We start from the raw sequence: 13348 nt of genomic DNA, 5'->3' as shown, positions 1-13348 counted from the left end.
ATAGTGAGACCATGTCTTAAAATAATAATGGTAATAATTTCTCTCTCTCTCCCTCTCTCTCTCTCTCTCTCTCTCTCTCTCTCTCTCTCTCTCTCTCTCTCTCCTCACACTTTATTTTTTTTAATAAATCTTTGTGTCTGCTCTGGTCTGATAAATAATTTTACTTGTCACAGCTGTTCCCTGCACAACATAGCTGACAAATGTCAGTCAACTAAGCAGCATTCCTCTGTGGCTTCAGCTTCAAGCTCCTGCCTTGAGTCTCTGCCTTGGGTCCCCTGATGATGGATGTAACTTGTGAGATTAAATAAACCGTTTCCTCCCCAAGTTGCTTTTGATGGGAATGTTTTAACACATACACACACACACACATACACACACACAGAGGAGAGAGATGAGGAGCGAGAGAGAGGAGGAGAGAGGGAGAGCAGAGAGGGGAGAGAGAGAGAGAGAGAGAGAGACTAAACAGAGAACTACTTAGCAACACCAACCCAATTACTATCACCAAGTTCATACTTGCTATAAAGTATATTTGCAGACAGATGCACAGTTTATTTTATGAATTACATACAAGACTAGCAGGGGCAGGTAAATTTAGCACTGCAGAAGGTGGAGCAGGATTGTGATTATAATACATGAAAGGTCACTGAAATTGTTTTACAGTGTCCTTTGAGTGTGTTTCTGTGTTTTTACTTAAATAGCAATGAAGCTAGTATTTGGTGAGGAAGGAGAGAGCTACTTCTAGAGCAACCTGATTCTGCTGGACTTGAGTATGGAACTGGTGTCCCCCACCTTCTCTGGGTTTGTCAAATGACAAACTCTTCCAAAAACCTCTCAGAGCAAGTAAGATATTCAGTAGAGTATAGAGGAGAAAGATTTGGGCATTTTATATCAGAGCAAGTAGTTAAAGATTTGTTTCCCTGGACTCCATTTGCTCGTGGTCCCAGCCACCCAAAAATCAAATAAAAGCAGGGCCGAACATGTGTCCAAGTAGAGATCTGCCATCTACTCTGTTTTTATAAGGTCTGTAAAGAGTTGAAAGCCAAATGTTTGAAGACAGTCCACAGATCTCTCTTCCCATGCCCCTCCCACCTTCCCATGGCATGTCCAGTGAAGTCCCAGGAACATGCCTAGGCAGGCACAGAGAGCACCCAGGCAACATCCACTCAGGTCTGATGTTCCCTGAACAGGCCCTTCCACCACAGGAGCAACGGGCCATCCAAAGGCCCAGCATTGACCCCTGCATAGTGTCCCTCACTTCTCTGCTGGGGCCATGGAATCCTTGAAGAGCTCAGCATCCTCTGGCTTAAGGGAGCCTGTGAAATGCTTCAGGTGCACTTCCTCAGGCTGGGTGCTATGCCTGTCTCGAGTGCTTGCATCCCTCAGAAGGGGAACCAGGGCAAAGTTCTTCCAGTTTCTCCCTGAAACTGAAAGGCAGCAACACATCATTACTCTCTTGGACGCAACAAAACAGACTGGGGTTCACTGATAGGCCTCGCAGCTCCAAGTGAAAGGGAACCCAGGCACCCTTCAATCAAAGAAGCTTCTCTTTAAAGCAAGCAGAGACCATGACAGAAAAATCACAATGGGATACAATGCACAGATCGATTGGTCCTGGAGAGCCCAGCCCCAGTGAATGCACCTAAGGCTCAGGGAACATTTTGGAAAAGAAAGCAGAGATTGTTTAGAGCCAAAGAGCCAGGACATCTGCTATGATGAGACTGTCCCCTAGAAATGGCTGCCTAAATAAGACCAAAACGATGACAGTATCACTAGACATGCTAATTCTGAAGGGGAAATCCGTCTCGTTGCTAGACAAAGTACTCAGACGACTAACGACTACTGAGAGAGATAGAATTAACCTCCCCCAGGTTATCTAGTACAAAGGATTAGCCTTAAAATCATAAGCAGACTCCACAGGTTACATTTGTGTGTGTATGTGTGTGAGTGTGTGTGTGTGTATACACACACACAAAAAGAAGAGGTCATGGGAGGTGTCGGAGGGAGGGGACATGAGTAGGAGTTTGGAGGAGGAAAATAGCGTTATTACATTTTTATTTCAAAATATATTTTTTAAAAATCTCAGCCAGAGCTAGGCACAGTGGTGCCGGCCTATAATCCCAACACTCAGGGCAGCAGAGGTAGGTGGATCTCTGTGAGTTTGAGGCCAGCCTGGTCTAGAGAGCAATTCCAGGTCAGCCAAGGCTACAACGGAGAAACTGTCTCAAAGAAACCAAAACCAAAACCAAAAAAAAAAGATCTTAGCCAGGCTTAGTTAGTGGCACACATTTTTAATCCCGACACTCAGGAGGCTAAGACAGATGAAGCTCTGTGAGTTCAAGGCCAGCCTGGTCTACATAGTGAGTTCCAGAACAGCCAAAGACTACATAGTAAATCCCTGTCTTGGGGAAAGAAAAAAAAACTTCAAGCTTGAAGTTCCCTCTTCCTTTGACAGCTCAAGGAGCCTCATCCACCCTAGTAAAATCTTGAGTTTTCTTCCTCTCTCAGGACCTAGAAAACCTGTAACGTCATGAGTCTGTCACACACCTGCTTCCGGCTCCTCTGCCTCTCTGCCCAGATAGGCAGGTAGAGAGGTTTCTGCAATGCAGCTCCACATTAGGAAGCTCTAAAGTGAGACACGACAGCCAAAATCAAGGCCCCACCAGGGCACAGAAGGTCCAGAAAATGCCAAGGGAGGCATGGTGACACTGGGTTTCAAGTAAGAACTTTGGCATGACCTACCAGGGAGCTCGTAAAGAAGACTCAGTTATCAGTGCCCAGCAAGATACTGACTAACTGGTGGAAAAGACACCCAGCTCAGGAGCTGGTGGCCTAGCCAGTTCCAGGGTGTCCAGATGCATCTGAGGTCCCCAGCACCGTTCATCACATTCTACTGCACTCCCCACCTTTCTTCCCTGGCCTTTCTCTCTTTTTTTAAAAATATATTCTATTAATTTATTCATATTACATCTCAATGGTTATCCCTGGTATCCTCCCATTCCTCCCTCCCTCCCATTTTCCCCTTACTCCTCTCCCCTATGACTGTGACTGAGGGGGACATCCTCCCCCTGTATATGCTCATAGGGTATAAAGTCTCTTCTTGGTAGCCTGCTATCCTTTCTCTGAGTGCCACCAGGCCTCCCCATCCAGGGGACGTGGTCAAATATGAGGCACCAGAGTTTGTGTGAAAGTCAGACTCCACTCTCCACTCAACTGTGAAGAACGTCCTGTCCATTGGCTAGATCTGGGTAGGGGTTCAATGCTTATGCACGTATTGTCCTTGGCTTTCTCTCTTTCATTCTCCCACGTCCTCCTAGCACATGCAGCTTGTTGAGGAGAGGTCCTTGCTGTCTAAATTATCCAACTATCATCACCAGAGTTTCTACTGCTACAAAAGTGAGAAGGGAAAATTTTAAAGGAATGCTCCCTAAGAAAGAAGTACGTACACTCAATAGTGAACGTGTAAAATCTAATATAAAACTCCACAGCTTCTGTTCCAAATGGCAATTCTAACTGGATGGGAGTCAACTGAGATTTATAACGTAGAGGGCATGAGGTCCTCGTGCTCACAAATAAGCACTAGGGGATCCAGAATGTTAAACACTCAGCGTTGTCTTCTCAGCAGAGAAGAGGTGTGTGTGTGTGTGCGTGTGTGTAGTGTGTGGTGTGTGTGTGTGTGTGTGGTGTGTGTGTGGTGTGTGTGCGGTGTGTGTGGGAGGGGGTGTGTATGTGTATGTGTGTGGAGTGTATGTGTGTGTGTGTGTGTGTGTATGTGTGTGGGGTGTGTGTGTGTGTGTGTGTGTGTGTGTGGTGTGTGTGTGTAGTGTGTGGTGTGTGTGTGTGTGTGGTGTGTGTGCGGTGTGTGTGGGAGGGGGTGTGTATGTGTATGTGTGTGGGGTGTGTGTGTGTGTGTGTATGTGTATGTGTGTGGGGGGTGTGTGTGCGTGTGCATGTGCGTGTGTGTGTGTGTGCGTGTGCGTGTGCGTGTGTGTGTGTGTGTGGTGTGTGTGTGGTGTGTGTGCGGTGTGTGTGGGAGGGGGTGTGTATGTGTATGTGTGTGGAGTGTATGTGTGTGTGTGTGTGTGTATGTGTGTGGGGTGTGTGTGTGTGTGTGTTGTATGTGTGGTGCGTGTGTGTGGTATGTGGTGTGTGTGTGTGTGTGTGGTGTGTGTGTGTGTGTGTGTGGTGTGTGTGTGTGTGTGTGTGGTATGTGTGCGGTGTGTGTGGGGAGGGGGTGTGTATGTGTATGTGTGTGGGGTGTGTGTGTGTGTGTATGTGTATGTGTGTGGGGGGTGTGTGTGCGTGTACGTGTGCGTGTGTGTGCATGTGTGTGTGTATGTGTGTGTGTGTGTGCCTACTTCCCACCCAGAAGGCTAAGATTGGATGTTGCTAATAGGCTGGTGATCTGTGCTATCTGTGGGAGCAGGCCTTACCCAAATCCCCCAAACTAGACTCTTCCTCCCTAGATCTTTATCTTGAGCATTGTTTCTCACAGCTCATATAACCATCTCTAGGGGAGATGTCACATGCACTTTGTAGTTGGTGACCTCTGTGACGACCCAGACTGCACCAGATCCTCCCCTATGCCCTCAAGCTATAGAACCCATTTCTATGGAAGAGATCACGTGTACTTTGCAAAAGAGTTTCAATGTAGTCACACCAAGCTTTACTGTGACAATTTTCATCAGGACGCTTTTTCCCAATATGATACTGTACTTAAATATTTCTAAAATAAACTGCCCGGTGTCAGACTCTACACATTTGAACCAACACTGGCTAACCAAGTCAGTAGGAAAATCATGGGTAGCCACTCAAATCACATGCAAAGCCACTTTTGAGTAGATCTCGGACATGTTAGCTCACCTAAGATAATGAGCCAGATGACAATGTGACCAGGGAGTTCTTTCCAATTACACACAGAACACACAAAAATCACAGAACTGCTGGGGACCTGTGTGAGACTAATGAAGCTCCGGAGCAGGAAACCGATATCCAAAAGTGAGAGGTGGAATCTAGGGTGCTTCACATACTAGACCGTGCTCGACCACTGAGCTACATCCCCAGCCCCCAAGTGAGCCTTTGATGAAATAGATGTTTATATCCAACTGTAATGGAGGATCCTGTACTGGACTGCCCTGCTCAGGACAACCACAGCTGAACAAAATTCCATTCAGCAGATGTGTTTAGGCCTGGGGTGATAGACGTGAGCTACTACAAACGCTAAGAGACATGATATTCACATGGGAGCCCAGCGAACACCCTGACTCTCTGCTTAGAAACTACTTTACGAACTATAGAAGAGTAAGTGGCCATGCTGGCAGCTGACACAGCTAGACTCAGTAGAACAGAGCATAGGAGAACAGAGGCTGTGGCGCTGGATGGCTGGCTGGGCTTTGGGCAGAGTGGTTACCCATAAGTCCTTGGCTGAGAACTAGACTCCGCTTGCTGATGGTAAGACTACTTCAGGCTTAATGGAGAATGGCTGCAATTGGAAGTGAGGCAGACACACTTGAGCTTGAGTGTAAGAAGGGGCCGTAGCCAGTATCCGGAAGCCTTCTTACATTCATGCCTGTACAAACTCAAGGCAATTCCTTAGTACTTGAGGTACCAACTGGGAAAAAAAAAAAAAACTCAGTGTTCTTAGAGGTAAGGTAACTGAATGCAGGTTCTCCACAGTAGCTTATCTACAATTCCCAGCACACAATACTGGATCTAAGAGGGAAAGCAAGAAAATGTGGTCTTCTATCACAAAAAAAAAAAAAAAAAAAAAAAAAAAAAAGCAGTTAAGAGAAATGGATGCCAAGGTGGCCCAGGTGTTGAAATTAGCTAGGGACCACTGACCCCGGGGCCAGTGCTTGGTAGGCTGGGAGCATCCATCCCTTAGCAAACAGAAAGGAACTTGTTAATATGTTCAAAGAAGCAGAGGAAGACGCATTCGGAATGAAGGAATGGCTAGAGGACCTCAGCAAAGAAATGGAAACTTCAACACAGAAAAAACAAAAGCCCTAGAACCAAAAAGCTTAAAACTTGAAGTGCAAAACTCTCTGGATGGGATTAAGAGCAATTTGGAGATGGCTAAAAAGTGCTGGAGAGGGTGGGAGGAGGAGTCAATAATTGTGACGGCAGATCAAAAGACCCCTTGCATAATTGAATACAGGGGTACTGAAAATGTTGACTACATTAAAAGTTTGCTAAACATGCAATGGCCAGAAGTTATTTGAAATCAAATGTGTAATAAATCCGAGGAGCTTCTATTCTACCAGTACTGCACAGGTGTGTTTGAGGACATGCACTGGCCGCTAAACATGTCACTGAGCAGTCATGCACATTACTAAGCATAGACTGGCAGCTGTTGCTGCTACACAGTCCACCTCTTATGTGAGGAAGGCCAACATGGAGTAGGAAACCCGCCTACCCAGTGTCAGGCTCCTGCCTCCCTACGGTGGTAGCACCCATCACACCTCACCTCGGCCTGACCTCAGGGAGAAGCTCAGGGTACGCTTGACGCCCTCACAGTTGCCTGGGTCTTCATTGATGATGCCCACGTTGGTGTTCCAGGTAGTCCAGTTCACCTCATCCACCCTGTGGGGAGGGAACAGGGTCTGGGAGGCCAGCTGTCTAAGGCTGAACGGCCTTCATATCGGATGAAGACATAACAAGTGGAGAAACAGCCAGGGCTTGTTTTATGGACACCTCTCCTCCCCCAACACACAAGTCCAAGAAGTTTAACCACTGGGTTCATGGGTTTGGCTCTGTTCACCGGGTAGTCATTTTTGGACACCTAAGTTTTTTCAGTTGTTTGTTTGTTTTTGTTTTTGTTTTTCAAGACAGGTTTCTCTGTGTAGTCTTGGCTGTCCTGGACTCACTTTGTAGACTAAGTTGGCCTCGAACTCACAGCCTGCCTCTGCCTCCTGAGTGCTGGGATTAAAGGCATGCGCCACCACGCCTGGCTTTTTTTTTTTTTTTTTTTTTTTCAGTTCTTAATGTTGGAAGTCCTACCTCCTGAGATCTGAGGTGGGTGTCCTGTGCCCATACCTGAGTCCTATGGTGGTCCTGGGAACCTGCTCTGGCCTTGAGAGGTCCCTACTCCTATGACTAGGCCTGAGGGAGCCTGAGCCTGGTCTACTATGCCCTCATCTTGCTCCATATGGGTTCCCCATGCCCAGGACTGAGACCAGGAGCTTCTCTCAGCTTTGACACCTGCTTGGGCCTACCTGAAACACCACCGGTAGTCATCCTTGCCATCAGGCGTGAAGCCCACCTGCAGCAGCTTGCCAGAACGGAAGGCCCTCCTCATGCACTTCAGGAAGCTCTTCTCTGTATCCAGGATGGTGATGGCTCTCTGACAGGAAAGTGGAACAGGCCACCAGCCTGGATCAGTCTCTCTAGAATCTCTCTCATCCCCAGGAACCTCCTACTAATGTGTGGCAGGCACATGCTCCATGAAGGAGACCAGCCAAGCGTGCCTATGCCTGGTGACCACCTGTTGGGTCCAGGAAGGCAACCCTATGAATCCAGAAAGAGTAACCACATGGGGTACTGGGTGAGGTCATAGTCAAGACTGACGTGTCTAAACCCTAACTCAGCTACCTGCCACCTGTGTGACCTGAAACACAGATAGATGACATCTCCAGATGTCACTGCTTTGGGATTGCTCAGCCCCAGGCCAAATAAAGTATCTGTGAGTGCCAGCTAGGCTCACTGGACTGCATGTAGATGGTAGACAACAGGGATGCCATGGGAAGGGAGTATCCCAATGGGGTGATACTGATGAGGATCCCTGGACCCGATTGGGCTTCCTGGCCCCTCCTCCACCCTACAGTGGCTCATGCGCACCACTGTGTAACAGGCAGAAGGAAAGGTCAACAGCCTCCAGGCTGCTCCACTCTGCCACCCACCTGCAGCTTCCAGATGTTCTTGCTCTCTTGAGCGATCTTGTTGACAGTCTCACCCATGAGAGCAATAAGCATGTTGAGCAGGAGGATGTAGGTGAGGACCACATAGGCTAGTAACAGGATGATGAAGACAGCCTTGAAGTCGTAGTTCTCGGTGAACTCCAGGTCGCCCATGCCGATGGTGAACTTGAACAGCTCCAGGCAGGTGGAGTACAGGCTGTTGTAGGAATTGTACTTTGACTTGCAGCAAGGCCCACACCACTTGTGTATTTCAGCCTCCGATGGCACGGAGTTGTTCTTGCCGTCTTCAATCAGTGTCACTACAGCTACAGGTCACAGGAGAAAGGGGTGTGGGTGGATGGGCACCAAGACCCCAGACCCTTCTTCTACCCCAGCACCCTGCAGCAGGAAGGCCACTCAGCCATGTAGCACCTCCGCACTCCCAGGATGTCAGAAAACTGTAATAAGACACACTGCTTTGCCAGGGCTGGAGAGATGGCTCAGTGGTTAAGAGCACTGCCTGCTCTTCCAAAGGACCCGGGTTCAATTCCCAGCACCCACATGGCAGCTCACAACTGTCTGTAACTCCAAGATCTGATACTCTCATACTAAGGCACATTAAAATTAAATAAAATATTTTTTTAAAAAGACACTGCTTTGTTATGATAAGAGCTTTATCATGATCTAGTTTTTTTTAAAGGAGTATTTGAAGAAACACGCAAAGTCGCGTACATATAAAGGCCTATGTGTAATATACAACCTGCTCAACCTCACAAGACAGGCTGGCTCACTTTACCAGCCATACCCTGTCTTTCCAGGTCCACTCTAGAGCCATGGATGACAAGAAGTTCAAAGCAGGGGACATTCTTCTTTGGAAGTATAGTACAGAGCCTGAAAGTGGCTACGCAGCTGTGTGCTGTTCTTACCACATGCCAATACCCGAGAACCGCCAAGCACAATCCCTTCTTGTACTGGTACGCAGAGCTTCAGCTCAAGTGCCACAACCCATCCCCATGAGGCCCCTCCTCCTAGACACGGAAGCTCATCTCTACTGGACAAGAATTCTAAAATAAACTGCAGGGTGGGAGCAGAGATGGGCATGCCTTGGGAACCGCATAACTGCAAGAGTCAGCCGAGGACTGAGACAACGCATGTGTTGAGGACAGGATGTGGATCAACTAAAGGGCCCAAGGATCTGGCTTTAAGGGCCGCCCGGGGGCCGTATCTCAGCTTCAAAATAACTCATGATAGAAAAAGATTATGATTCATGTAATACTGAGAATCTAGACAGAGTTAAAAAATAACCCCGAGGCCATCCATTCTTACCAAAAAGTTGAATTGTGGAGAAGAAGACAAGTTCTTCCTTATGATAAGATGCCAGGGAATGATGCGATTGGGCACTTGCCTGCCAGGATTAGACCCTAGGTTTTATCTCCAGTGTGAGGAGAAAAAAAATAAATAAAGGAAGGAAGAGAGGATACAAAGGAGGGAGGACTAGAGAAGGAAAGGAAAAGAGAGACAAAGAGACAGAGAGAGGGAAGCGAAAGACAGATTTTTTTAATGGTAAAACTGGGGGCTCTGGATAAGAGGAAGAGAGAGGTCATTCTTATGACTCTTAAAACTTTCCTCTGGGTCTGAACTAGTGTTGAAATAAGTTGGATTAAAAACTGGGCAAAATTATTCATAATAGCCAGAACATGGAAACAGCCTACGTGTCCCTCAGTAGAAGAATGGATAAAGAAACTGTGGTACCGAAAGCCTTCACTTACCAGGAAACTGGGACAGAGGGGAGGGCATCCTATTGGGACTCTAAATGAGAGACGCATGGGAGAATAGCAAAATAAAAGGATCCAGAGGGTCCTAGAAATCTACAAGTAGAACAATATGATAGGCAGATTTGGGCCCAGGGGTCCCGCTCAAACTAAGGCACCAGTCAAGGACAATACAGGAGGTAAACTTTAAACCCCTTCCCAGATCTAGCCAATGGTCAGAACATTCTCCACAGTTGAGTGGAGAGTGTGATATGACTTTCTCATGTACTCTGGTGCCTCACATTTGACCATGTCCCCTAGAGGGGGAGACCTGGTGGCACTCAGAGGAAGGATAGCAGGTTGCCAAGAGGAGACTTGATACCCTATGAGAATATACAGGGGGAGGTAATCCCCCTCAGGAACAGTCATAGGGGAGGGGAATAATGGGAAAATGGGGTGGGGAGGGAGAAATGGGAGGATACAAGGGATGGGATAAACATTGAGATGTAACAAGAATAAATTAATAAAAAAAATAAAAAATAAATAAAAAGAAAGAAACTGTGGTACATTTACACTATGGAATACTACTCAGCTATTAAAAACAAAGAATTTCCGAAATTTGTAGACAAATGGATTGAACTAGAAATTATCATAATGAGTGAGTTCACGCAGAAGAAAAAAGAGTTAAATGGTATATACTCAGTTATATCGAGACACTAGTCCAAGGGGTACGTCCCCATGAAAAACTTTACCTACCAGGAAAGTGGGTCAGAGGGGAGGACATCCTATTGAGACTTTAGGTGTGAGAAGCCTGGGAGAATGAGGAAATAGAAGGATCCAGAGGGTCCTGGAAAACTACAGGCAGGTCTGGGCCCTGGGGTCCTCCTCAAACTATGGCACCAGCCAAGGAAAATATAGGCAGTAAACTTCGAACCCCTACCCAGAGTAGCCGATGGACAGGACATTCTCCACCGTTAAGTGGAGAAGGAGATCTGACTTTCACACAAACTCTGGTGCCCCATATTTGACCATGTCCCTTGGATGGGGATGCCTGGTGGCACTCAGAGGAAGGATAATAGGTCATCAAGAAGAGACTCGATACCCTATGAGCATATACAGGGGGAGGAGGTCCCTCTCAGTCACAGACATGGGGGAGGGGAATAGGGGGAGAAGCGGGAGGGAGGAATGGGAGGATACAAGGGCTGGGCTAACAACAGATGTAATTTGAATAAATTAATAAAAAAAGGAAAAAAAACTGGGCAAAAATGTACTTATATGGCAAGCAAGTAGCACAGTATCTCTAAAACGACTGAGTACATCTCATAAATCACGCTTCCAGGAGCTGGCTCATGCTGATTTGTGTTCTCTCTGCCTACTCTGTCACCTACAAACATGCACCTGTCTTCCCCACCTGGCTCCTCCCATCCAAGCCTTGCAGAGCCCTGGGGAGGTCAGATGAGCAACAGGCCTACCCACCCACCAGCTTGACTCAGCCTGTTACCTGTGGAAAATCCAAACAAAAACACGAGGTAGACGAACATAAATCGACACAGGTCTCTGAGGATCATCTGCAGGAAAGAGCAGGCTCATGAAAGGCAAGCCCAGCCCCAGGAGGGATAGAGGAATGACCTGGCTGCAGCAGCCCCGAGTGGCCAGAGGACAAGTGACACGAAACTGCAGAGGGCTGGATTCCATGGTTTTCAGCTGAGACATCATGAAGGAATCACTCACAACTCTCCCACAACTTTTGCTCAGGTTGGGAGATGGCAGTTCAAGATGCAAAGGCAACAAATTTAAAGAAAGCCTCCATGTTAGAGTCAATGCCAGGTTGCTTGATTCTTGGGGAATAAATAGGCTAAGAGCTAAGCCAATAGCTCCCCGGAGGATACAGAAAGGCTGAACAAGTGGATGGGACAGTATCTCACTATGGGGCAAATGGGGCTCTGTGGAAAACACACTTGGGAACCCACCTTCTCAATCATGACAGCATAGATGCCCATCTGCTGGAATCCTCGGGTATAGTACACCATGTTGGTCCAGCCCAGGGCCAGGGAAAACACCATGGATGCCACGTACTCCTTGCGTTGGCCGAAGTACAGTACCACAGACACCAACATGAACAGCGACTGTACAAAGCTGAGGGCAGAGGCAAAGTCATTCAACTTAGAGGAGCCAGGAACAAAAGGCCTTGGGCTTCGAGAATGGGAAGAGCGAGAATGCAGCCACTCAGGAGCTGGGGTGGGGGCTGCCCTGCATCTGTTAGCCAACCTTCTCAGCAAGCACAAAGAGGAAAACGCATGGCAGGTTGGGAGACAAAATCTTATTCTTAGAAGCACAACGTAAATATAGTATAGACATTCCTTGATTTATGACAGTTGTATCCTGCATGACTCATCGCACATTGAAATATATAAGTGAGAAATGTATTGACTACAGCAACCAGCTGAGTTGGCACTCTACAGGATCAGGAGCTTCCCCCTCAAGACTACTGCACTGAAAATACTGAAGGTTGTGCGAGGAAACAAGAATATGTCAAGAAAGAGGAAGATGTGAGGAGACGAGGCTGTGAGAATTCTGAGGCTGGCAACAGACAGAAGTGCCAGAGTGAAAAGACAGATCAGACTGGGAGAACAACTGAGTAAGAAAGCAAAACAGGAAACAGGGTATGGTAGTATACATCTGTCAGCCCAGCACTCCAGAAGCAAAGGCAGGAGGCTTTTGTGAGTTAGACTAGGGGCCAGGTTGGGCTACATAGCAAGACCCTGCCTCTAGAAAGAAATCCCTCAGTAGCAGCTGCCTGTGACTCTGCCGCCTGCCTTCAGTTTCCTTTCCTCTAGCTGAGCTGCCTTGTCTGGCCTCAGTGGAAGAGGATGTGCTTAGTCCTGCTGCAACTTGAGGCACCAGGGTTGGTTGGTACCTCTTGGAGGCCTCCCCTTCTCTGAGAAAAAGGAGAGGGGGGAAAGGAGGGAGGGGGCATGAGGGTGGGATTGAGAGGAGAGGAGGGCGGGGCCTGGGATCAAACTGTAAAGTGAGTAAATGAACAAATAAATAAATGAATAAATAAATAGAAATCCCTCAAGGGGAAAAAAGTGATTTGACCATGTGTTATAATGTATAAGCTTGATTTTTGAGGAAAATTGCACCTGCTTTAAGAATTAGCAGTATGTACAAAGAAAACTAAACAGGTGAAAATTAAGGCAATTAGCTTCAAAAGAAACAAAATGTAATAGGACTATTATGAAGCATTTTCAACGCTTATTTACAATATTTTGCCAATTTATTTATTTACAAAATTATGCCAATCTTTACAAAGTCATAAGAATGCAAATGTTGATTACTGAATAAAATAAAAATATTATACAATTGCATTGGAATGATGAAAGAGGGGAAGTTGATGGGGAGGAGGGTACTAAATCCTTATCGGCATCAGAAGAGCCCAAGGACAGAGGGTTTCAGGGAATGGGAAGGCTTGGGAAAAGCAATTGGTTTGGGGTGGAAGCACTTTTGTAGTCTTGTGATTTTCATTAATATATATGAGTAGTTTTGATAAAATAAAAGCACTATATATGTGTGCGTGTATGCAAGTGTGTGAATGTGTATGTGTACAAGTGTGTGTGTGTGTGTGTGTGTGTGTGTGTTAACATAAATACAATGGTATCTATACCTTCTAGAAATGGAATCTTGAGTCTACTGGTATAATGCTTT

At 46.8% G+C, this 13348-nt stretch overlaps 1 protein-coding gene across 1 annotated transcript in view; it reads right to left on the bottom strand.

Annotated features, from left to right (window-relative positions):
* Positions 1 to 1198: 1198 nt before the first annotated feature.
* The window catches only part of LOC127199925 (sedoheptulokinase), a 64522-nt gene continuing 52372 nt past the window's right edge, over positions 1199 to 13348 (bottom strand). The window contains exons 11-16 of the mRNA XM_051157917.1: positions 11614 to 11779; positions 11145 to 11211; positions 7896 to 8218; positions 7212 to 7339; positions 6464 to 6579; positions 1199 to 1424 (exon numbers count right to left, since the gene is read on the bottom strand). Coding sequence (XP_051013874.1) covers positions 1252 to 1424; positions 6464 to 6579; positions 7212 to 7339; positions 7896 to 8218; positions 11145 to 11211; positions 11614 to 11779 — 973 coding nt within the window. The 3' untranslated portion in view covers positions 1199 to 1251. The remainder of the gene's footprint in view (positions 1425 to 6463; positions 6580 to 7211; positions 7340 to 7895; positions 8219 to 11144; positions 11212 to 11613; positions 11780 to 13348) is intronic.

Source organism: Acomys russatus, chromosome 16, assembly GCF_903995435.1.
Source record: "Acomys russatus chromosome 16, mAcoRus1.1, whole genome shotgun sequence".
In the NCBI taxonomy this organism is placed as follows: Eukaryota; Metazoa; Chordata; class Mammalia; order Rodentia; family Muridae; genus Acomys; species Acomys russatus.
The sequence above is the reverse complement of the archived record's forward strand: the minus strand, read 5'-3'. Positions and strand labels throughout refer to the sequence as shown.